The sequence below is a fragment of the Ammospiza nelsoni genome, chromosome 19 (genome assembly GCF_027579445.1).
Source record: "Ammospiza nelsoni isolate bAmmNel1 chromosome 19, bAmmNel1.pri, whole genome shotgun sequence".
Taxonomy (NCBI): Eukaryota; Metazoa; Chordata; class Aves; order Passeriformes; family Passerellidae; genus Ammospiza; species Ammospiza nelsoni.
The window spans coordinates 12247717-12272125 of record NC_080651.1 but is presented as its reverse complement, the minus strand read 5'-3'; the positions used below and the strand labels follow the sequence as shown (position 1 = coordinate 12272125).

At 44.8% G+C, this 24409-nt stretch overlaps 1 protein-coding gene across 1 annotated transcript in view; it reads right to left on the bottom strand.

Moving 5' to 3' along the window:
• Positions 1–23502, bottom strand: part of ASPSCR1 (ASPSCR1 tether for SLC2A4, UBX domain containing) — a 32919-nt gene extending 9417 nt beyond the window's left edge. Inside the window, exons 1-12 of the mRNA XM_059485517.1 lie at positions 23379–23502; positions 23241–23296; positions 22470–22581; positions 18627–18727; positions 14598–14655; positions 13719–13792; positions 12532–12940; positions 7981–8120; positions 6609–6690; positions 5757–5823; positions 4960–5022; positions 4623–4675 (exon numbers count right to left, since the gene is read on the bottom strand). Coding sequence (XP_059341500.1) covers positions 4623–4675; positions 4960–5022; positions 5757–5823; positions 6609–6690; positions 7981–8120; positions 12532–12940; positions 13719–13792; positions 14598–14655; positions 18627–18727; positions 22470–22581; positions 23241–23296; positions 23379–23477 — 1314 coding nt within the window. The 5' untranslated portion in view covers positions 23478–23502. The remainder of the gene's footprint in view (positions 1–4622; positions 4676–4959; positions 5023–5756; positions 5824–6608; positions 6691–7980; positions 8121–12531; positions 12941–13718; positions 13793–14597; positions 14656–18626; positions 18728–22469; positions 22582–23240; positions 23297–23378) is intronic.
• Between the last annotated feature and the right edge of the window lie 907 nt (positions 23503–24409).

The window sequence follows — 24409 nt, the reverse complement described above, 5'->3', positions numbered from 1 at the left end:
AAAAACTCCACATTGCTGCCAATTTGTGTGCTCACTATACTGTAAATACACACAGATTTTGGGAGCATTCACTTCAGACAGCTCTTTCATTCCAAGTATCTTGGCAAACAAGTCAACAACAATGGTCTTCTTTTCCTGGTTCTGCTAGCAGTGTAAAGGTTCTCCCTTCATTGTAAGTGGTCGAATGTAATGAATGTGGTGCCAAACTTGTCAGCTTGAATGGAGGGAGAGGGTGGAAAGAGCAGAAGTATTGGCAATATGGTATTCCACCATCTGCAGTCACTTCTGCTATTTGGCTTCAGCACAAATTTCAGTAATTTATAAATATCTGAATACGCAAATGTGCCCACATTACTGCCTCAGACATCATCCATTTTTCCTTGCCAACTAAACCAACACCATCTTTAGAGTGGAGGATAACCTACTGCTAACTTAGGACCTGGGATAACATGAAAAATAAATGTTGGAAAAAAACCCAGAATGGCTGGATACACTATGGTAGTACCTGCTTTGGAAAAATCAAGAGTCAGGTTATGTGCAGGCTTCTCTGCAAGGGGAGCACATCAAGTGCCAAGCATCCCAAGAGGCCACAGCTACCATGAGTGACATGCAGCATTTGGGGCAAAAGTGGTGAATTTTGGCAGTTGTATGATACAACCTGAACCCTTAAAGAGATGTATTACCACTAAAGACAAATTTCTTCCCAAACCTTTCACATAGCCTCCAAACCCAACAAAGATACATCAAAAAACTCGATCAATTAGTTGTACTGTTACTTTACCCAAGCTCTCTTTTTCCTATGATGTCTGGAAGAACTGCACACTCCACAGCACTTCATTCACAGTCACATCCTATGCACCACAACTCTGTTATTTCAGAACAAGCTTTCTCACTACAGGGGTGCTGTGTACTGCCAGGTCACCTTAGAGCAAAAGCTCCTCTATCCCCAGCCCCAAAGGCACATTATTTTACAAAGTACCTTAACCATCTCCTATCTTTACAGAGCAGCTTTGTCCTTTCACCTGCCTTCTCCCAGATGAGGGAACAGAAGGGGAGCTCTGACTAAAGTTCAAGATGTTTCCCTTCCATGGACCACAGGACGAATGAAAAGGGAAAGGTCTCTACAAATTCCCCTGCACAGAGCCTAGCCCCATCCAGGGCACAGTCAGGCACTGCAGCCTGCCCTAGAACACTCAGTTTGCAGCCAGTGGGGACCCTTGGCCCACACAAACCTCCTCCCAGACTGAAGACTTCTCCGTTTGGAAGGCCACAGCCTCATATGAGAAGCAGTGTGCAGGTCCCACCCCCAGTGCTGCCCCTCCTACCCCAGCACCACAAAGATTACTTCTTTCATTCTTATTTCTGCTGAGAGCCCCGAGGCTCAGGCAGTGCAGCCTCCTTGGGAACAGACACCTCCAAACACGGCATCCAACAACGACACAGCAGGCATGGACACAACAGCTGGAGTGATTCCCACATCTGTCTCTGTCCAGAGCAGAAAGGCCCTTCAGCCCCTTTTCTCCCAGGCACCCATACCCCAGCAGAAGGGAAAACTTACCAAGCAGGAAAATTATGTCATGGGGCCTGCACTAACATGATGAACGTTAAAGAGGAATAAGAATTTACATTGGTTAACAGCAGCAAAACTTCTCCCACAATCAGCCAGGCCAAACAGGGATAAGGCACCATCCTCACAGGTCAGAGTTCTGTGGTCTTTGACAGCAGTTTGGGTAACCAGAAAAGCATGAAAAGTTCTCGTCAGGAATTGTTTCTTTCATGTTTGATGCTTCATCCAAGTAAAATGTTTATAAACACACAGAATCATTCCTGCCATAACACACTGTGACCTGAAAGGGCTGAAGGGCCCCCAGCAAGGGACACAGGCTACACAGGCATTAAACACAGCTCTCCCAAGGACAGAAGAACCATAGGCAGAGCAGAAGTCCATTCAATCCAGCCAGTACTCTAACAGTGAACAAAAAACCAGACCAACAAAAAAGAGTATCCTTGCTTACAAGTGATTAGCTAGCAATGGTTTTCAGTTCAGAAGCTTCCTGAAAAGGCTTCTATATATTAAGACACACTCACTAAATATCTTCCTTGAACTTGTCCAAATTTCCCTCAAATCAGTACATCCTTTCAGTATATGGCACCCTGTGACAAGGAAGTCTGCGCCTCAGTTTTCTGACACACAAACAACCACCTTCTTCCATCTATTCTAGCTCCTGCTTGCCTCACTTGATGCCATTCACTCACACTCAAGAACTCAATGCATTCCAGCTTCTCCTTGGCACGTAATTCCCTTTCCAGTCACAGCTTTTACAGACTGGCAAGTCCTGACCTATTCAGTCTTTCTTTGGATGGGAGACATTGCAGATCTCTGATGAACCTCACTCCCCTTCTCTGCACCTTCACCAGTTCCTTCTGAAGATGTGAGACCAGATCTGGATGTTATTCAGACGAACCCTGGTCCCAACACAGCGATGTTCTCTATTTTGTTCTGAATACTTCACTTTTGGAAGGAGGTTGTTTTTGATTTGATTGCTATTCAGTAATGAGCTGATGATTTCACCACCTTTGCTGCAAAGCCATAATGATCAATGCAAGAGCTCACTGAGCTGCCTCAAATTACTTTCCCTGCACATCGTCACATTTATCTATGTAGAGCTAGCTGGGTAAGCCAAAAATGCTTAACTAATGCGATAGTAATCTCTTTGTAATGTCATGTTACAATCCCTAAAAAATATTCTAAGGATGAGATTTTACTTGCTTTCCACATTTGGCAAGTAATTGTACAGATTCTGTAGAGTTAAGATTGTGCTTAAAAACTCCATTTTACTTTAATTACACCCAAATTCTCAACATAACCACCAGTCTAATTTGACTATGGTGTGATTACATGTGGCATGAATAAAAACATATCTTTAATTAGGTTTAGATTTGACCCTTTATCTTAGTTGGATGTTACTCCTCTTTCATGGTGACAGAGAAGATATGAGAAATGAGAAAAAGTATTTTCCTTAAAACAGTCCATTTGCAAAGAATTTTCCACTTTTGAGCACAGCATCTTGAGCAGTCCCAGTTCTGTATCTAAGCCAAGGCTTTTGCACCTTTGCCATGTGCCACAGCAAGCACTGCAATCCACGGAAAGCCACTGCAGACTGGAGATGCCTGACACTAAAATCGATCTGGTTCCTCATAAAGCTGTGATTTCTAATGAAGTCTCTAAGACTGGGCTGTAAGGCACCTCCAAGTCTTCAAAGAACACTAATTTAACATGTGTTCATGTCTCAGGGAGCTGCCACGAAGAATGAATTTTACAGTAAATGTCACAACTAGGAAATGGGGAAATTGCCACACGGATAACAAGCACCAGTAATGGTGCCAGGTACAGAACAAAGGCTTTAACACAGCAAATTAAACAAAATTCCTGCCAAAAGGTTTCTTATTTCAAAGACAACGAGATGCAATTATTCCTGTGGTGCTTTACTGAAAAAGTCATGTTTCAGGAGACATCCAGAAAAACATGAGATGTGCACTGAGAAAGAGAAAATAGAAGAACAGAACTGCAGGATGGGGGAGGCAGGCAAGGAGTAAACAGAGGTGTGTAAAGGATTTAGAAGATTTTAGAAAACAGACCAAGGTGAACAAGGGAAACCAGAACCAGCATCAGAAGATCAACAGGAGGCAGATACAGGTCTGAATATTCAATCATCTAAAAGCATCTGCATGCGTATTTCTTCTACATGGCCTGGTCACAAGTTGTGGAACTTGGAAAACTCCATGGCAAACAACTTCCAAGGCATGCTAATCACTACCTAACTCACCATGCTGCCTGAAAAGTCCCTTTCTCTATTCCTCTCCCCACTCCAGCCTTTCTGCTCCCTTAGGGGCATCAAACAAGAATTCTCACTGCTGCTGCATGAGCCCTTACTCTGAAGAATCTCTGGTGCACCAGTCTGGAATGGTCCATGCAGTTCTGAATGACAGAACATTTTAAATATTGTGAGTTTAGGGCAAAGTTACATCTAGTCCTAATGTAGATGTATGATCTACACAGCCAACAGTCTCTGGCTAGGGACATCAAGACCACCTTATTGGACACTTGCAAAAAATCTCCAGGAATCTGTATTTGAAAACCCGTATTTCAGTGTTTTCAGAGAAAAATTACAAAAGAGAATGTGTATCCTTCAGTGCACATTGACTCTCACACAGTGATTTCAAAGAAGTCAGATTTTTGTCTAATATGGCCACTAGCTCCCACTGCAGCAATTGAAAACAGTTCCCTGTCCACACTGAGTCTCATCTCTTACTATCCTAGTCCAGCTACAGATAAAGCACACTGAGCACAGCTCAGCTCTCACAATAACATTCCAGGTTAACTGCAGAGTGTACCAAACAATGGGAATCCCCAGCCCTGCCCAGCGTGCCTCTGCCTATTGCTGCACAAGGTGGACCTCTTCTGGTGAAGAGCTTGTGCTCCAAAACACCTGGTTCCGCTAGCCTTGGCTGAGCAGAAGCCTACAGCATTACCCAGCTTCTTCTAAAAGTAAATAAAGCCTGAGGCAGGGGTAAGGGGAGCACAAAGCAGAGAGAATCAGAGCCCATGTGTGAGTCCTTACCTCAAACAGCGTCAGACTTTCATCGTTCAAGATGATTCTGGGAGGTGCAACAACTGAAGTTAAAAAACAAGTTATAAAACACCTAGCAACCAGAACATTAAACATAGGTATGGGAGGCACCCCTGCTCTCTGAAGGAGTGACACATTCACATGTCCACAGAGGCTGCTTCTCAGGCAGAAGCATAACATGGCTAAGGGAGCGGGTTACACCTTCTTTGCACTGTGAAGCTGTGTTTTAGGGAAGGCATTCCCTTCCAGGTCATCCCTCAGGCATCAACATCCCACAGCTAGAAACAGGCTTTATAAAGTAAGGCCAAATATTACCAACAGCACTCACATAAGTAGAATGGCAACTCTGCATTGGCAAGGTGGCTTCTTACAAAGTCTCTCAAAATGCCAACTGTGGAAAAAGCAGAGAAAGGTTTGCTAAATTACATTTGGTTCTTCAAATGTTGGGCAAGAAGACGAACTTGTAACAGCAGAAATGTCTTCTAGAAGGTATGGAGATTGCCTTTTACTCCAAAGTACACAACTGCTCTCACAAATTTCTTGTAGAAAAAACAAACAAATCACTTTGATGTGCTGGTCCCTTGGAAAAATCTAAGGATGCCTACAAAATTCTCAAAAAACTTTGTGCAGGTAACCATGGCTGACAGCTGAGAATAAGAGGATCTCCAGTAATAACAGTAAGAGCTACTTGGTGCATGGTCTGATTGCCTTTTGAGAACTGACAGAACCATAAAGGTACATCCTCTCTTAGTGGAGTTGAAGTTCATTTTTTTAACTCCTTCCTGCTTTTTGGGGTAGATTTTGGCTTGGGGAAGGGGGTGAAAGACGTTTTACACACTAAGTCAGAGGAAGTCTCCAAATGCATCCCAGTAACACATCATTTAGACACAAACAAGGGGATAGCAAGTGGGACAGCTTCCTGTCTACACAAGGACAAGCATCTTGCCATCTCCACCAAGTAGCCCTTAGCTAACTTAACTAGCCCAAAGTCCCTTCTTAGTCCGTTCAGGGCCCTACAATGACAGTGTAACTACCTTCTGCTGCTGCTTCAGAGCAGCTTTACTTTGCCAGGCAACAGTGTGATCTGTTCAGACACACTCTCATTGTGTGATTGGTTGGTCTTACCAGTCTCAGTGGGATGGAAGCAGCCTTGCAGAACGTGGCGGTCTGGAAAATGAACTCTCACCACCACCTGAAGCAAAGACAATGCCCATCAGGACAGTGGTTCATCACTGCTCTGTAACACCTGTCCTTGGCTTAGAACCTGCAAATTGTTTATTTGTTGGTTTTATTTAATGGGGAGATCTGAGGTATTTACAGGGACAGAAGTGCAACCTGGCTAACAGTGCTGTGCAGCTCCTCAGGGAACAATGGCTCTCTGCCTTTCAGAGGGGGCACAAGAGCTCAATATGTGATGTAAAATGCAGCAGCACTTGCTCAGAGAGTAGGAGCTCCCTGTGCTAAATGATGCACCAACAACAAAGACAGACCCTCATGGACAGGTGCAGACAGCCCACTGGCATCCCAATGCCTCCACAGCAGTAGGAATCCTCCTGACGTACCCCTGACCTTTGCACCTCCAGCTTGGTCAGAAAGCACCTCACTAGGAAACTGCACAGGGATCAGAGTTAGAGAGTAAAATAAACCCAACCTGTAACATTGAATCATTTCAATGAGTTTCTAACAAAATGTCTACAGAGAGCAGGCAGGAAGGTTCAGTGATACAGACTGATGTGTGCAAAACAGAAAGGTTTTGAGACATCTGGAACAGAACAGAAGCAACTCTACTGCCTGTCACTCAACCAGTGACATATTACCATATTACAGTACAGCTGTTTTCACATGGCACTCCTGTTATGCAAGTCCCAGAAACAGTTAATAGGGATGGGAATTTGATAAGTCTCACAACTGAATCCCAAGGTACTCAATCCCCGAGTCTGGGATAGCTAGAGGAAGTGGAAAATTAACAAATACTACCTTGGGGTAATGCTCCAACTTCTCCTTCTGCTGGGACTCCCTCAAGGACTTTGTCATCAGTGGAGCTTCTTCCAGGCGTTTCCTACAGACACGGGAAGAAGGCAAGTTGTCTGTAATTTTACAATGTATTTTTACTTTATTAAGCTAGCACAAGACCCAAGCAGGGCTGATGAGAACTGATTAACTGTTCAATGCATCTCTCACACCATTTTCCCTACCTCCTGAAACTACTGAGCATCAGCAACAATACTATATAAAATTACTTTTATTGTAAAAGTTCATGACAGCAGATGCAAAAAAAGATTCTAAGAGGACAGGAAAGTCTGCTTAGACTACTCAAGAAGAGGTGGACTTATTAATCCAATAAACCAGACACTAGGGTTGGACATTATTACTCCACAGGGGCAGAAGAGCTACTGAACTTGAAAAACAATGCCAGCACAAAAAATTAATAAGTATTAATTAGCAACAAGGAAAAAAATGAAAAGTTTCAGATCATTCAAAAACTGGCATTGTAGACGTCTATTAAAATAAGTAGTGGGTACAAAATAAAAGTCTACTTGCATTTAAGAGGAAACAATAAATGTAAGAAAATAATTACATATTTTCCCATAAGCAAAGAAACTAGCTCAGACCCAAGAGATCCTATGCTCAGCTTCAGTACATTTTCTTTGTATCCAAGTAACTGATGTGTAACTTGCCCTTATTTTTATTCCTGGCTGTAAGGGGAAAGCATCAGCAAATTTGGAAATTGGGTCTTTTTGGGGGGCCTGTATTCCAGTAATCCTCAACCAAATGACTCTACATTTGTACCACTAAATACTCCAGACTCACAAACAGCAGAGCAATTTTCAGGCCATATTCTGTGTACTCAGTGGCCTGTGGGAAAAAAATCAACTCTAAGTAAAAAGTTCAATTTGGACTTGGCTATAGCATAAAAGAGACTGCTTCACAGTCCTGGAGAGTTATTGCAATGTTTAAAGGAATGCTTTGACCCACTTGAAACTAAATACATTCATGAAATTAATTTCTTCAAGAAACATGCAGACAGAAAAATGGTGCTGTGACAGGAAGGGCAGTTTATCTTCATCTGAGTTTTTACTGAACTGAAGTCTGATGAAGTAAAATCATGAATATTTGAAAGTAAGCTACCTGAACAGTGTGTGTGTGTGTGTGTGTGTGTGTGTGTGTGTGTGTGTATGCCTCTTCCAAACATTCTCAGGTCTTGCTTGTGGCTAAGTTGGTCTTTCTGATAAGGTCTAATAAAAGGCTAATTCAGTCACTTAGAAGATAAGGTGTTTCTTACAAGCTCTGCTGATCACTGTCACTCTGCTCAACAACAGGACACACTCACAGCAGAAAGGGAACTTGCCTCTCATTCTGCAGCTGTGCCAAACGTTTCCGTACATCATCCACTGTGACTTCAAAAAATTCATCAGGAAGCTCTTCTGGGCCATCAGAAATTTGTTCCAGTAGGTCTAGGTGACATATAAGGGGCTCACGTTCTACAAGCTACAGAAAAAAATGAGCTCCAATTACTTTTAAATGCATTGCTCTGCTTATCTTATAAGGTTCCTGAAAAAGAGTAACAGGACAGTATTTACAAACTGTCTTTTGACCTGTTCAGCTCTCTGAACTAAACCACTGCAGGGTTTCGTTGCACACCTTTTGAAATTTTATCCTGGTTTCTCATGTGCAGAAAGATCCCTTAAACAGTAAAACTCTTGTTTTGCACTTACAAAGTGAGAGATCAGCCTTTGCTGCAACCAGAGCACACAGATGCAGGAGAGCAGTTCTCCCTGGACATCAGCTGCAACAAAGGTACTTAAAGCATTTCCTGGCCACCTGCCCTACACAGCAGAGCTGCGAGCAGGCACTCCAAGCTGCACTCCTTCTCACCTGCCCAGCAGGGCACAGAAAGCCTGGCTGCCTGCCCCCCCAGCCTCCAGAGCCCAGAGCTGGGTGTCACGATGGCAAACCTTCCAGTGCAACTGGGCCTAGCCTACAGCTGTGGTTGCAGTTATGAAACAACCGAAACAAAACAAGCCAATACCCACAATCCCCTAAAAAACCCAAACTGGAGCCCCAACCACTGAGATCAAGAGCATTTGCCATCTCTGCAGGCAGCAGGACTTTAATGGATCCCTCCCCAGGAAAGGTTATGTGCTGGCTACTCTCTCTTCTGCCCAAAGCAGCAGCTGTGCCTGTGTGAATACAAACCACGACCAGAGTCAAGCAATCAAGAGGCAGTTATATCTCCTGGATCTCAAACAAGTCAAACTTTCTAAATTCCAAAACTGTTTAAAGGAACAAAGCTTGCAAACAGAGAACAGCATACTGAAGGCTACAGGAGATGCAGGGAGGACACAGCTCATGGCTGAAGAGGCTCACAGGAACAAAAATTTTGGTAGTTAATCCAGCATTTCTTCCTAGTCAGCTGCCAGCTTAACAATGCCACAGGCTCTGTGAATGAACCCACAGCCCATTTCTTCTCCCCTCATTCTCTCATACACTCTTTCCAATCCTAATTAACACCCAGATGTCCTCCATCCATCCACTCACCCCTCCCCCAGGCACTGGCCACTTGGGAACAGGAGTCTTCTCAATTGTCTAAAGCACAACACAAATTACAAGGCAATGTTCACTCTACTTGTGGGCACTAAAGGGTAATTTGAGAAATTAAAAGATGGAGGTTGTGTGGGTGGGACCTTTGGCTACTTTTAGAAAGTTGAGCAGGGTCAGCCCTAACGAGCGGGTACAGGAGCCTGGCTGCAGCTTTCCCCAGGCCCGGGTGGGGTGGGGGTGCCAGTGCTGCAGGAAGGACCCCGAGTGCCCAGGACCATCAGCTGGTTGCACCGTGATCCAACCACTGATGCTCCAGTGAGGGCACAGCTATGTCAGAGGCCAGAGGAGAATTAATCAGGCCTCCCCAAGAACCCAGTGTATTTTCATCTCCTCAAGCAGGCTTGAGTTTCATTTAATTCTAAACATGTAGTGAAAATAGATGTTTTCTGAACAAGCCCAAACCCAAAAGACTGAGGAGGTATATCCTATGGCGTGTTGTGAAGGGTGCAAGGATACAATGGAGAGAACTCCAAAGTATCCAAATTCTGCATTAGCAAATCCTAAAGTTACCATTTAGTATTGGCTCTAACAAGGACTTTAGTTAATCCCAACAGCAGTGGGATTCCAAAGGGAAAGAGCCAGCCCCCATCCAAATTACGGTGACAGTTAATGGCATCTGCCAAGGCATTGGGAACCCAAGATGGCACAAGGCAGACATATATTCCAGTCCTAAGTGTTCCCTCCTCTTCCTTGCTGTGGGCTCCAACAATCCCAAAGTGCGGACAGAATCCAAAAATTAACTTCTCACAATGATTATGAAAGAGACTCCAGGAATACTAACCCACTTGCCAGCCCACTGCACACACAGTGTTTTCCGCAATTGTGATAAAAAATAACTATCTCCTGTAACAATAAATGGCTGGATGCTCTACTTTCCATTATGTAAACTGGAGGAAAGCAAGCTGTGCATTTTGGTGTCCTACTTCTTCCAGGAGGCCAAAGATGCTGTGCTAAGGTTTGGCATCTTCCTTCTTCAAAGTCTATTCTTCCACCAAGGCTGAAATGTCAGGCACTTTTCCCCATGAGGCTGAAGCTGTATGTTCACAGCAGCATCTACATAAGTGCAGCCTATGTGACAAAGCCAGGTGTCAGGAAGAATGCACTCTGGGGTCACCATCCTGCTCCCAGGGAAGCAGGTAAGCTGAGGAAAACTCTTATGATTTAAGTGAAATAGGGGTCATTGTGCTTTCCACAGCAGCAAGCTCTCCCTAGAGACCCACTTCCTCCCCACCACCTCTGGGAGCTCTAATCTCATGCTGAATCTGGTTTAAAGTTACCTTCTAATAATTAACATTCTGACATCAAAGTCAGCTTGCAGCTGTCTGTAAACCATCTTTAGCCTAAGAAACGAAGGGATGCCGGCACAGATTTTATCCAGCCTCTCTTCAGCTTCAAAAACCACACACAGGCAAAGCATTAATGGGAAGATTCTTTTACAAAAATGGACCTTTGATGTTTAAAAATAATTTGTTTTGTTTTGGGTTTTTTTTCCTCAGGACTGAAAAAGGACAAAAAGCAGATGCCATGTGGCTAGCCCTACTTGGCTGTTGCTGCTGGGAGGAGAGTGGAATATGGCAGGAGTGGAGGAGGGAACGAAATGTAATCAATCAGCAGCAAAAGTACCAGAGATCAAAGGGCTTGAAAGCAGCCGTCAAAATCACATGCTGTTTAACACAAGGACACAACTCCCCCAACAGAATCTGCAGCTGCTTCCCAAGCTGCTCTCAGAGTGGAAGGCAGCTGGCTCCAGAAGTGGTTTGAACTGGACTGCGACTCTGAGAACGACATCGCTTGGTGTGAGTCCTTCAGCCACCAGCACTCAGCCATGCCCAAGAGCTCAGCTACACATCAGCCTGTGCACTCAGCGAAATGATGGAGCTCTGCCTCTCCCACCAGTGCACAGACAAGTGTGGGCAACAAACCCTTGCACTTCTGCTCTCTTCCCAGACACAGCACAAACTCCTCCTTTCCAAACCCCTCATAGACAAGAGTGCAACTGAAGCAAGCAACACATGAGACTGGACAAATCACCCAGCCTACTGTTTAATTCTCCATGTTAAGGGTCTGCTCCAAAAGGTTAAATAATACTGATTAGACAGACCCAAACACGCTTCTAATACACTCAAATATTCACCGCTGCAGGTTGGCATGGCCTCTTTCTGCTACGTGTGCAGTTCACAGCTGCTCCAGAGTCCTTCCACGGTCTGGCTTCTGCTCCTCAACAATTCAGAACTCATCAAAAATAGGCTGCAACCACAGAGAAGTCAACTAAGGTAGAGTCTCTACATCAACGTGAAAGCATCCACAGTCTTGCTAAATTCCTCCTGGACTAAGCTCCCTTTGAAGCTCCCCAGGCATCCTTTCTTTCTACTTATAGCTTTCTATTGTTCAATCCTGGCTGGATCAGACCAGAGGAGATTCAAACCTCCAACTCTAGGAGGTACCAAAGAGTCAGAAACAACAAAGGGGATCTGTGACATGAAAGCTGGCCAGTGATGAGCCAAAGGAGCAAGAAAAGAGCTGCTCACTGAGAATCCAGAATGGGAAACTCTCAGTGCATAATAATAAGGAGTAAATTATTAATTAAATGGCTCCTGTACTTCATGCTACGCTACTTGCCAGACATACCCAACCTTCCTGAAGGCATTCAATTCCATACAGCTGGCCTGCACAAAACACACTTCAATGTCATTCCCAGGTGACTCTGGGATGGCATCACAGCACTTTTCAGCCATCAGTTCTGGTATCTCAACATGGGCTCAAGCACTTTTCAGTTTTAACAAACACAGTTTTATTTCAGTGACCCAACAATGGTGAGATGTGCAATCTGTCCCTCTGGGAGATAGTTAGAGACAGGCAGACTACTTCAAAGGCAAGATATTTTAGATTAAGACAAAAACTACTTCTATAAGCAAGGAGAAGGACAAAAGGAAAAGGCTGGAAGGTTTCTGCTTCATCTGCAATACAAAGAAAATTAAGTCACAGGGTCAGGTAACAAAGTGGCCATTTGTTAATGAAATCTGTGGCACTGAGGTGCAGGATCTTCTGGACTGTGATTTAATGCAGCTGTGTTGTCTCTATTGCCTAACTCTGGACAGCAAATTCTTAAACTCAAATCCTTCCTACTTCCTTTCTGAACTCAGACAGAACTGTGTGTCATTAAGGCACCTAATTCTGTGACACAGGGAAAAAGTCCTAAATCTGGGAACATCTTTTTCCTCATGGGAGTGCAGCCTCAGGCAAGGCAGGATATAAAAAAAGCCCTCGTTGCCCAAACTGCAAATACATTTGCCCTTACCTGTTCTTGCTCCTTTTGCAGTTCTTGGCTGTTCTTAGACTTCTTTGGCTTAGAAGGACCTCCAGGGCTCAAAAAAGTTGTTGGCAGCTTTGAAGATGGTACAGCTACAGGAGAGTCCCCCAGATGCTCTCCCTCTCCAAAAAAAGGGCCAAACGGGGTAGGCTCAGGCTCTGGGAAATGCTGCAGCTCCTCCAAGCTAGCATGAGAATCTTTAATCGAGTCTTGCTTGTGTGTGCAGCTGTTTAAAGATATAGCCACATCCCTGTGCTCCAAGTCCTTTGGAAATGTGTTTTCTTGAGGTAGTGGCACATCCATTGCTTCTTCCATGGAGCCTTGCCTCACTGTTGGCTCATTACAAGGCACCGTGGCACCCTCCCCACCAGATGAACTGCATTTCTTCATGACAACTCTTGAAGAAGACACCAAAAGGAATAAAAATAAAATCATAATCCTAGGACTGCTGCCCTCTCTATTCTTAATGTTTCCATGACACAAAGACAACATCTGACTCAAATACACCCTGATTTATTAACTTTCTTCTTCCAGGTCCTTACAGAGAACAAGCTCCAATTACTGTGAAGTGTGGGGTAGAGGGCCAGGGGGTTGTGCAGAATAACAGAACAGGGATCCACTCCTCTGTAAGAAAACTGCCATCTAGAGAAAATCAGTAGGCAGTTGGAAAGCACAGCCTTCTAATCACTCCTGCCTTCTGTATATACCACAAAGAGCTGGTCAGGAGATCACAGAAAGGTTGCTCCTGTCCCAAACTCACCCCCCAACAGCCACCAGGGCCTGCAGCAGCTGGGAGTTAAGTGCCTGAGATCCAGAGCAGGGAAGAATGAAGTGGCAGCTGATTACCCTCTCTGAGAGAATTTAAACTTTGAATTGTCTGTTCCACTCAAAGGAGAAAGAAAAAAAAATAAATAAAAAAAGAAACAAACAAACAAGCTCTTTTAATCTGCACATGACCGGTCAGTGCCAGAATCTGCTGCTGTGCAAAGCACATCTGGGCAGCAGTTTGAGATAAACAGGCAAATGCAGTAATTTCTGAATGCCGCAATGTTTTAATTTGGCGTCTTTTCTTGTGACTTTTCTTTTTCTTTCTTTCTTTTGGTACTTGAAACAAAATAAATTCACCATCAGAGTGGAAAGGGAAAATAAAGAGGCCAAACTTTGCTTCTCCCAACCTGATAATGGCATTGCCTCCAATCAGACCAAGTGATTTCAGTGTTGTCCTCTCCAGGGCATCTTTTCCTGATATCTACAACGAAACCAAAGGAGAGTAGTTACGGCCTCTGATTCCCCAGGAAAGCATGTAAAGCTCTTTACAGAAAGAAACCTGTATCTGAAGAAATACCACACAACACAAGAAACAGGTGAAAACACACTCCTGCAGTTGAAAATCAGACCTGAAATCCATCTGTATCAACTTGTACTGTTTCACCAAATTCGCAGTTTATTAAATCATCTCAATGGAAGGTGACCTACATATATTTTCATGCCATACACACATCCAAGTGGGATCCAACTACAGCAAAGCTACTTTTATGTCAGGAGTTAAATGACAGGCAACATCTCAGGGCTGCAAGACAGACGATTTCCTTACATACACCTCTTATCTGTCTGTAATGACCTATTCCAGAATAAAGACGATCTGTCCACAGAGGTCAGTGGGAAGTAAAGGGGACAGCTAGGGAGAGTGAATTCCATAATATCCACATACAAAATATTTAACAAAACATTAATAGCAAAAGATCAAAACAGAGAAAAGCAAATATTTATTAAAATGAAAACACTGTTTTGACTCAAGCTTTAAAAGAAGCTGGAAAGAAAAACACAAATAGGTCATTGAGCTCATTTTATGGGCTCAGAGGTCTCAACGGCACAAGGTTACGTTCCAAGAGAGCTTTTTTCCATACAGACACGTCATGCATTGAAAAGACCAACATATTTTTACTTCCCCTCTCAAGAAAGTTGAAAAGAAACACTTTCCAGGTTGGAAAGCAGAACTAAGTTTTCTTATGTTTTAGGGACATGAGACAGTTGAGAGGCCTTTGCTGCCTTACCTCATCCCGCATGTAAATACAGACTGGAGACAATTCACCATCCTGCTCCATCAGCTCCCTGCAAGAAAGAGCAAAACACTGCAGCATCTGCAGAACAGCCTACCCCCTCCAAAACCAGCACAGACTAACAGTACAAAGTGAAATCAGCAGGAAACACTGTCCTCCGTTTTTCTCCAGCAATAACCACTACACAGTTCACAGGACCACTATTAGACATTAAGTAAACAATTTGCTTCAATGCATTCACGTAAAATATTGTGCCTTCAGCATCACATAATTTAAACACTTATATTTTGAGATGCAATATTACTAGAAACAAAGTTATGTCAAGGAGTTATGCAGGAAAAGAATCCCTTAAGTAACAGTCAAAATCCACACAGCCGCTGAAGAGTGTGGTTCTGAAGTGACTGTGCATTGCACAGTCTGTCTGCTGCTCTTAGAAAAGCTTGGAACTCCACAAACAGACATGCAATATATCCAGCCAGCAGGGAAAGACCACCTCAGGACACAGGTAGCATTTTCTGTTACGTTAACAGGGAAATCACCTTTTGCACTTTAACAACCTGCTTCCCCAGCAGAACTCTGGAGTCTGCATAACCAAACTCAGCCCAGCATGAAGTGACAAAATAAACTGAACTGAGAGGGAGTCAACCAGCCTATGAAGTGGAAAATTAAGGGAAACAGCCATCAAATTCCATGGAAATTCATCAAGGACATTTCAACTGAGACTTAAAACTCAGCTACAATGACATATAAATGAAACCAGAAGCCACTCAGGATCGAGAGAGCCGTTGGAAAATTATGATACTCAATCTTTGAGTAATTCTCAAGAGCCAGAGAACATCAATGGTTTCCAGTTGAAGGATATGAAGGACTAAATCTGTTAAGCAAAAACCACAACTGAGATGTCAGGCTTAATTGTAGCAGTCTATATGCCATCTTGATCAAATGGTTAAAAGCTTGCAACAGCACAGTGGTATGGGACAAGGCGAGTCACAATGAAACCCAGAGGTAGAGTAAATCCAAACAGAACAAACTATAAAACCAGTCCTGAGGGTCAGGTCTATTTTAGGAAAGACAGCAGCTGAGAACTGCTTCCAGACCAGTTGCAACATATTCCAGGGAGTTCATAGTACCAAGACTGCAAGACCACTATTTCAGAACACTTCTCCCAGCCACCACAACAAATCCCATTGTGCAGAAAGCAACAGACACACCACAGCATCCAAAATACTATATTCAAGTTTCAGATTATGAAACACAGTTAACTTCAAGGTGAACAACCAAACCAACACTACAATAGGTTTGCCTCCATTTGTGATCCTGCAATTAGTTATTCTCTTTCAGGAACAAAACACACTATACAATGCTCTGCAGGAATCAAGAGATTAAGTTGCTCATACAAAAGAACATTGTCTTGTGATATAAGACCCAGGCTCCAACCTCCCTCACTCCTCTGGCAGCAATACCCGAGGAAATTCCCAAGGCCAATGCCTGATGATGAAAGGCAGGAAAAAAAATCTTGTCTCAATTGGAGAATTGGAACAAAAGATCACCATTAGCACACCATAGCAGGTTACTGCACTCAGACTTCTCCAGACAATCCAGGAAAGATACTCGTTCCCACCTTATTTTCAATAGGATTTGCTTCCAATTAAGATTAGCTGTATCCCTGGAGGAATCCTCAATAACAGTGCACAAAAGATAAAGGACTGATGAGACACAGAGAAACAGTACAGAATCACAGAAAAGGCAGACAGAACGGGCCACGGAACACAAGCTTGAACCTCAAGCTGCTGTATGTCAGGAAAGCTGGATGACAACCATCTAAGAGAAAAAAGTCTTAGGTGGAGTGGAACATGTCCTCACCAAAGACTAATAGAGAGAAAGCCAGTTTGACTTATAGAAAGAACCTAGTTTCATTCACTTTTCCAAAAACCGCTTTCCACTTCAATCCAAGAAATTCTTTGAAGAGTTTTCTAAAAATGTGTGGAAAATATCTGAACCAAATGAATGACCGGTGTAGAAGAAGAAGCAGTGAAGAATTATAATGATTATCAAAGATGTCTCTGAGTCTCTGAATTGCAACTGCTCTATGGAGAACAGCCCATAAAGCTGCTGAAGTTGCAAGCAGGCAAGAGTGGGAGATAGAAATGCAGGATTCTTGCTCACAGGACAGACAACAGTGTGCTTTCAACCAGCCTCTGCAGCACAGACTCCACACAAAGATCCCCAGAGACTTATTTTTGTCTACCTCTTGGAAGCAGCAGGCTCCTCCTCCAGCTGCTGCTAATCCATTACATGCACCCACTGAGGCAAGCACACACATCAAACATACTGTCCTCTCTTTGATGTGCTGCTCTTCAGAAGGGGAACGGCAAGCAGATTAGATTCCTTCATGTAGTGATCTGACAGGGCCTGTAAACATCTTGTGCAAGGACTGCCGCACGCTGAGAGGAGGAGCAGCCCTACAATAGCTTCCAGACCTTCTTCAGACCCAATTAGCCAAGATGGATGCTGGAAACCCAGGGGAAATTCCAGTGGATTTAGAATACTTCCCCTCACGCACTTAGAGCGGCCAAGCATTCCAGGAAAACGTCTCCAGTTGGAGAGTCCAAGGAAGGATTTCAGCAAACATCAACAACTAGCTGACTAGTTAGTCAACAGAATCAAAACACATTGAACAGTAACTCAGCCCATTAAATCCATACAGATGCCTGTAGATTCAGCTTGTTCTGTGACTAAACCACACACAGCACCTTTGCTGCTTGTTGAACTTAATCAAGATTGTAAAGTCCATCCAAACATCTGAAGTCAGCTTCCAGAGGCCAGAAAAGAGCAGCTGTGGTCTGAAGTTATGAATGCTTAGCACACTGCCGCAGTTAGAAGCTTAGGAAGAGCAACATGTATATGAGCTAGTAGTATTACAATGACCTGTAACCAATAAAACCACTTCAAAAGAGCAAAATTATATGAAAAGCTCAAAATTTAAACCAAAGAAACAATCAACTAATATGTGACAAAGCCACACAAAGGTTATTTGTAATTGTCAGTAACTACCACCTTCCACCAGTCTAGCAGTCCCCAAACTGCAACAGGCACTCCTCTCCTCACAGAGAATGTAGTAAGGGACAAGAGGGGACTTAAAACCCTCAGGAAAATGATACCTGTGGTTTTTTCCTACCTCTTTCCTCAATTAAAAGAAAAATAGTTCTTTTATCTCTAGCATTTACATGAATACTGTTCCTTTACTTATGAATAAATGTCACATTGTAGACATGGTCCATGATTAAAAACAGAACGGCTGTCACAGCTTCAAGGCTTCCTCTTCCAAACCATGAAAAATAGAAAAGAAGTGCCTCTCTCCAAGAAGTTTATTAGCTTGCCATTTCAAAACAATACAGCCTTCTAAAATTAAAACTAAAGACAAGAGGTAGCACTCAATGTAGACTAGACTAAAACAAGATTTCTAACCCATGTACATGTTCAATAAATACAGAACCAGAAATTCTTCCATTCAAACAGGATCTAATCAGTCTTTTGAAGATTCCACATTAACCTGCTGAGAGCTCCAGATTTCCTTGAAGAACTTGCACAACAGCAAGTCTCAAAAGCAACAGCAACCCATGTGAAAGAATCCCCTGCACTACAGGGAGCTGCAGCACAGAAATAGTGGGGATGGAGATCATCCAGGCTTGACACACACATCTCTAGCAGCAATCTGACTTCAAACAGATTTGTGTAAAAGGAAGGTGGTGCAACACATCCCAGTATCTTCACAGCTTCAGCAGTTTGTTACCAGTTTATGCCCTGAATCAGAAGTGGTACTCCTGGATTAAAAAACAATAATAAAACTATGGATTGTCAAATACGAAAGAGCAAGGAAAATACAAACATCTCTGTTATAGGAGAAATCACAATCAAATAAATGTAAATTCTACAAATTTGAAGGATTTAGCTGGGTCACTGTAACAAGTAATTAGTGGCATGCAGAGATCAAAACAAGTATTTTCTCACTGCATTGCTCACCTGATCTTTGCAAAATGGTTGAGAAGTTCCCACAAGGTCTGTTGACAGCGGAAGGTGTCTTGCAAGCGGGAGCCATCATCTAGTTGTAATGCTATCCGAACCTATAAGAACACCACAATTAATTCATCTGAAAATTGAATGAAAACTTATTTTTCTTCACAACTTTTTAAAATATTTTGGTGTTTCTTGTTCATCAATGCAGGCATTCTGGCCTGAATTCCTGTTCGTTGGATGAATGGCTCCTGAGTGTGGGGGAGGCCATCCTGGAATACTAACCAGCTTTCATGGGCCCCTCTCCCCTGCCCTATCTTGAACTGCAACATATTCAGAAAAATGCCAATGCAAACATCCCAAATAATGTGCCATCATGAGCAACAGAGGTGTTCTGCTTTATACCAGGTGAAACTTTACTGTAAGGGTCTTCACAGCTGCATAAAACAAATTCCAATAACCCAGACATGCCTGATGCAGCTGCACCATCTAAAACACCAACACAGAGCTGGTCTACTCCAGTGTCATTTTGCAGAACAACTTCCATGGGACAAAACTGTTCACTTGCATATCCACACACAGAAACAATTAACACATTCCCATCCATCCCTGCTTTACTGAAGACCTAAACAACCGTTAGCAATCTGAAGGAATGACGTTTGTAACTCACTAATGCTTCCTAACCACCACATTTTGACATACAATTTAAGAGTGAAGTAACAAAAAAATCTCAACAATAATTCTGGTCATTAAATTACCGAGTTCTTGAACACCTGCAGAAAAAGGCAAGAGCCAGCTAGCTGCAGATTTTAACAGATCTTTTCCAACCTGGAATGTGAACATCCACGTACATTATAAGGCACCACACAGTCTTTAGAGAATTGCTTCCCTACTGCTCCCCCACAAAAAAACCCAAACAAACAAACAAAAAACAAAAAAAGCAAAAACAAACAAAACAAAAAAAAAAAAAAAAAAAAAAAAAAAAAAAAAAAAAAACCAAGACATTTCTAAAGCGAACACATGCTGGGGTCAGTCCTGAAGAACTTCAAACTCCTGACCATCCCAAGGGAAAAGTTTAGCAGCCAACCAAGAGATAGACAGGTATCTATTCTCTAGATAATATTCTGCAGAGCACTTTAGGTGTTATCTTAACCTTTTAGAGAATATTCAGCCTTTTCCAGAGTGTCTAACTTTCAAGTTTTCCCAATTAGCTCACTTGTCTAAAGAAAAATCACACAAAGTCCTGCAGCCACTAGATACAACCTGGCTTCTCCAGTCAACTTGAGTTTGCAGAAGTCCACAAAAACTGGTCTTATTCCAAAGCCTGAGAAGGGCATTAGGCCAAGACAGCCAAAGCCACTTTCTTTCATTCTGTGTTTTCATGTGTCCTTACTAATACTCTCAGTGCAGCCTCTCACCAAGTGCAAGGTGTGTGAGCAAGCATGAAGGCAGGAGCTACAGAGAGGTGGGAAAGTTCCAGTAATTCACTGTGATTTCCATGGAGGAATACATTTGTCATCTGCCTTGGCTCCCACCAGTACTCACAGGACTACAAATGCTGATCTGCTGGAGACAGGAATTTTTCTGCATAAAGGAAACAGTGGCATCATCAATAATGAGCTGACAGTACAGTGTCATTTCATCCCACCACGAACACAATCTCCCGGTTTCTCCTACATGGGAGACAAGCTTTAGATTATTCTCAGCTACAGGAGAGCGATGACAGCTGACATCACCATTCTGTAAGAATCCAGGCCAGAAATTCAGACTACCAGTTGCATCAGTTTTTGGGCAACAGTTCAAAGACAAACATGTCACGAAAGTCCTGTTCACTCCATTAGAAAAGTCTCTTCGAAAACCCCAGGTGCTACTTAGTATTCCAACAACCAGTGCCAATTATCGTCTAAGTTTACAAACATTTAAAAAAGAGGCTGACAGCTTTAACACCAGAGCTGTACTGATGGTGCTCCTGCATCACCCACTATCACAAAGGGAATTTGTTCCATTTTTCACTAAAGAACTGTCTTACAGGAAACAGTATTTTCCACAAGCACAGGCAAATCCAAAAGCTTTCTATTTTTAAAACATCAGATTTGCTGACCAAACTCATGATTTATCAAAACCTGTATTCTGTCTCTAGGGTAACTGCTGTCACTAAAGGAAAGCACACTGACTTCCACGCACATAATCTTAATAGAACATACAGTAATAAAAGACACAGAATGAAATTCATCTCAATATTACTGCAGCCAGCTGGCATGACTGAGTCTGCATCTGAACTGCCACTACATCCCAGTCACACTCATCTGGCTGTTACGGAATTCCCTATTTTTTAACACATACTCCCTGTGGGAGGGAATTCTTTTTAGTCAGTTGTTCTGTACAAAGTCTTTTCTTACACTGTGATATTCTCCCAGGTAAAATCTGCTCAAGTCTGTGGGGCAAGGATTCTTTAGGCTCCACTCTTTACATGCACATTTGCTGCATCTTCTCACCTTCATGACAGAGCAACCAGCACTCCCAGGGCAGCCTCACTTCTGTATATTGTGCTGTTGAACTGCAACTAAATAGTAACAGCTTATACTTCTTTTAGCTCTTCTCTTTTGTGATCTAATGTAACACTTCCACACTATAACCCCTCTCCTAACAGTGAACAATCCTTCTTGCCTTTTCTCGCAATATAACTTCAGGGGAAAAAAAATAAAATCATTTTTTTCCTTCAGTACCTCCCAAACTGGATGCAAATGTCAGACAGTCATCACTGCACCATTTCAAAAGAAAGACTTTTCTCTGGAAGAAACCTCCATTCCACCACAACATTTCACTGAAAATTTTAAGCAGATGCCACTGGTTTGTGGTATTTTTTAAAGTAAAGACACTATTTCAAGCACAAATGTCCTTCTACCCCCAAATCAGAAAAAAGGCATGAGTGCCAAAGCTAAGAACATGGAGGTTTTACAGAGAAAAGTATGAACATCAGGGACCCCCAAAACTACATTACAAAGTGAACTAAAGCAGAGACTCCAAAGCCTTCTCACACCACAAAGTTCACTGATCAGTTTCTCTCAGCTAGATTAACTGCCTATAACAAACACCACTAACACTGCTTGGCTGACAGACATTAAGAGATCAGCAGCAAAAGACCTGAAACAAAAGACCTGAAACATTAAAATGGAGAAACTTCCTCTGAGGAAATTAACAAATAACAGGATGACTTAGTGACAGACAAATTTCCATTGCCAGGCTACTTAAGTAAGACCACACATCATTTTTACACCACGAAAAGTTCACACTCAGTAACACCTATGCATCGCTTGAAAAGTCAGGCCTATGGCCACAGGGGTATGTATAGAAGATTTTTACACTCCTAAAAGTGGCCATAATTTCTAGAGAAAACACTGTCCAAAAGTCCTTTGCAAATAATACTAAATAGGGACATTTGGCCACTGATGAACACAGAACATGTCACTGAAGAATCTAAAGCTGTGTAAACACACCATGAACACCAGTGCTGGGAAAGCAGCAAAACAAGATTCTGTAAGAATCTGAGATTTACTCAAAATCCAGAGCTGGACAACAGCAACTGAAACTGAAATTAGGAAAGGGAACTGAATTAGTCGTCACTGATGTTTAACATCTTAGCTATCCATGACCACTAGTTTTTCTTCTCTAGCACAGCTGGTACCCCATGCTCATGCAGACTCTAAGCAAAGACTTTCAGCTACCTAATTACTATTTTCGAAAGCACTGCAACCAGTCTTCAGCTGGCCTCTTGGTCATTAGATCTGATGAGATCCTATCAGCACAACTGGTAACTGAACAAAACAGGCCACATTGTGTAAATGAACATACCGTGGTTCCAGCTCCTGCTCTGCTGGAGACTGGCACCATCTCCAGTTTGGCATTGTTGGGCAGCCTAGCAAATCTCCACTGCAAAGACAGGTCCAACACATTCCTCTGAAACCTGAAGGAGAACACAGCCTATGAGCAATACAAAGTCCAGGTACTGGGCAACAGAATTCCCAGAAGGAATTCAACAAAATCAACAAAAGCTATTCTGCACACCAAAGGAGCTGCAGTTCACAGAAGTCACAGAGAAGGGACTCAAATCTATGTTCCTCCTTTAAAGGTTTTAAAGAGATAAACAGCAACCAACTACATAGCCAAGTCTGATTAAATACCAATGTACTTCCAATGTACTTTTTTTTTCTTTTTTTTTTTTTTTTTCTTTTTTTTTTTGTGCTATTCAGACAAACGAGTTGCAATGAAGACACCATAAAAGCGGAGGGTCAAACCCCCAGGTAAGAGGGGAGACGGGCGCTGCTGATCTGTGCTCTAGATGAGGTGCACGCGTGGGTGTCCCGTGGCAGCGGCATGGGGCCTCGCCGTGTGTCCCGGCATCGAAAGGAGCGTGGCACAGGGAAACCGGGGCGAGCCGCCCTGGGCAGAGCTCAGCGTGCGTCCCGGCCCCTCGCACTCCCACCGCCCGCCGCGGGTTCCGCCGGGCCCCGGCCGAGCCGCGGACTCCGGCAGCGCCGGGCCCGGCGCGGAGAGCGGCCGCGGGCGGGGCCTCTCGCACGGCCGGGGCAGCCGGAGCCGGCCCGGCCCCGCGGCGACACTCACTTCAGGCCGTACTCGCCGGGGCTGCCACCCTGCTTCCTGCAGACCTCCTCGAGGACCTGCGGAGAGAACAGAGGCGTCACGGCCTGCCTGCTGCCCTGCCACCGCCTTCCCCGAAGCCCCGTCGCCCCGCGGACCCACCTGGAGCAGGACCGTGCCGGGCCCCACCCGCACGGTGACCCGCCGCCCGCTGGGCGCCAGCACCGACACCGCGGCGCCGCCCCCGCCCGCCGCCGCCATCTTCCCCTGCCGTGCCAGCCCCGCGCGGCCGAGGCGGAGCCGGCCCCGGGGCCGTCCCGCTGCCGGCCCGCCCCGCCGCGCCGCGCCGCGCCCCGACCGCACCGGAGGGGAGGAGGACGGGGGCGCTGGCCCGGCCCGGCCCGGCCCGGCCCGGCCCGGCCCGGCCCGGCGGCTGCGGGAGCGAGCGGTGGCGGACGGTCCCGGCCTGGCGGAGCCGGCCCGCGGCGGGACGGGCCGGCGGCTCTGCGGGCGGAGCGGGGCGGTTCGCCCGGTGCGCGAGGGGGGCTGGCGGCGGCCCCTGCACACGGCGCACGGTGGGCGGCCCGGGCGGCTCCCCCGGCGCTGGGCGGGGGCTGCCCCCGGCCCTGCCCGCCGGGCCGCGCTGGGGGCGGCTCCGGAGCCCCGCGGGGAGCGGGACGGGAGCCAGGCGCACCTCCCGCTGTGGCTGTCGGCGCCTGTGTTGTCCCTTGGGTTTCCAGTGTCGGGATCCTCCCTCAGGGAAATAAAACATTTTCTCGTTTTACCGGGACCCTGGCCGGCAGCGCAGGCGGCGACCCCTCAGCAAGGGCCGGCCGGCCCGGGCATCCCCAGGCAGCGCCGGGGCCAGAAATGCCTTGGGCAGAACGGCTCGGATCTGCCTCCCAGGCAGTGGCACCGAAAATCCCCGCGCGTACAGGGAAGGCTCTCCTGGGCCAAATAACAGCCCTGGCGAACGCCGCATGTCGCAGGGGAATGGGGACCGTCCTGCCGCCTTCCCAGCGCCACGGCAGCGTCCCGGCACTGCCACAGCCGGGGCGCCGTTGGTCAGACAAAGCACAGCATCCTGCTGCTCCTGAGAGACATTTCTTCTGGCAAAAAAAGGAGAAAAAAGTTCATTTGGAACCTCGTGGTCAGTGCTGCAAACTCAGATGGTCAGGAGACATGGCTGCAGC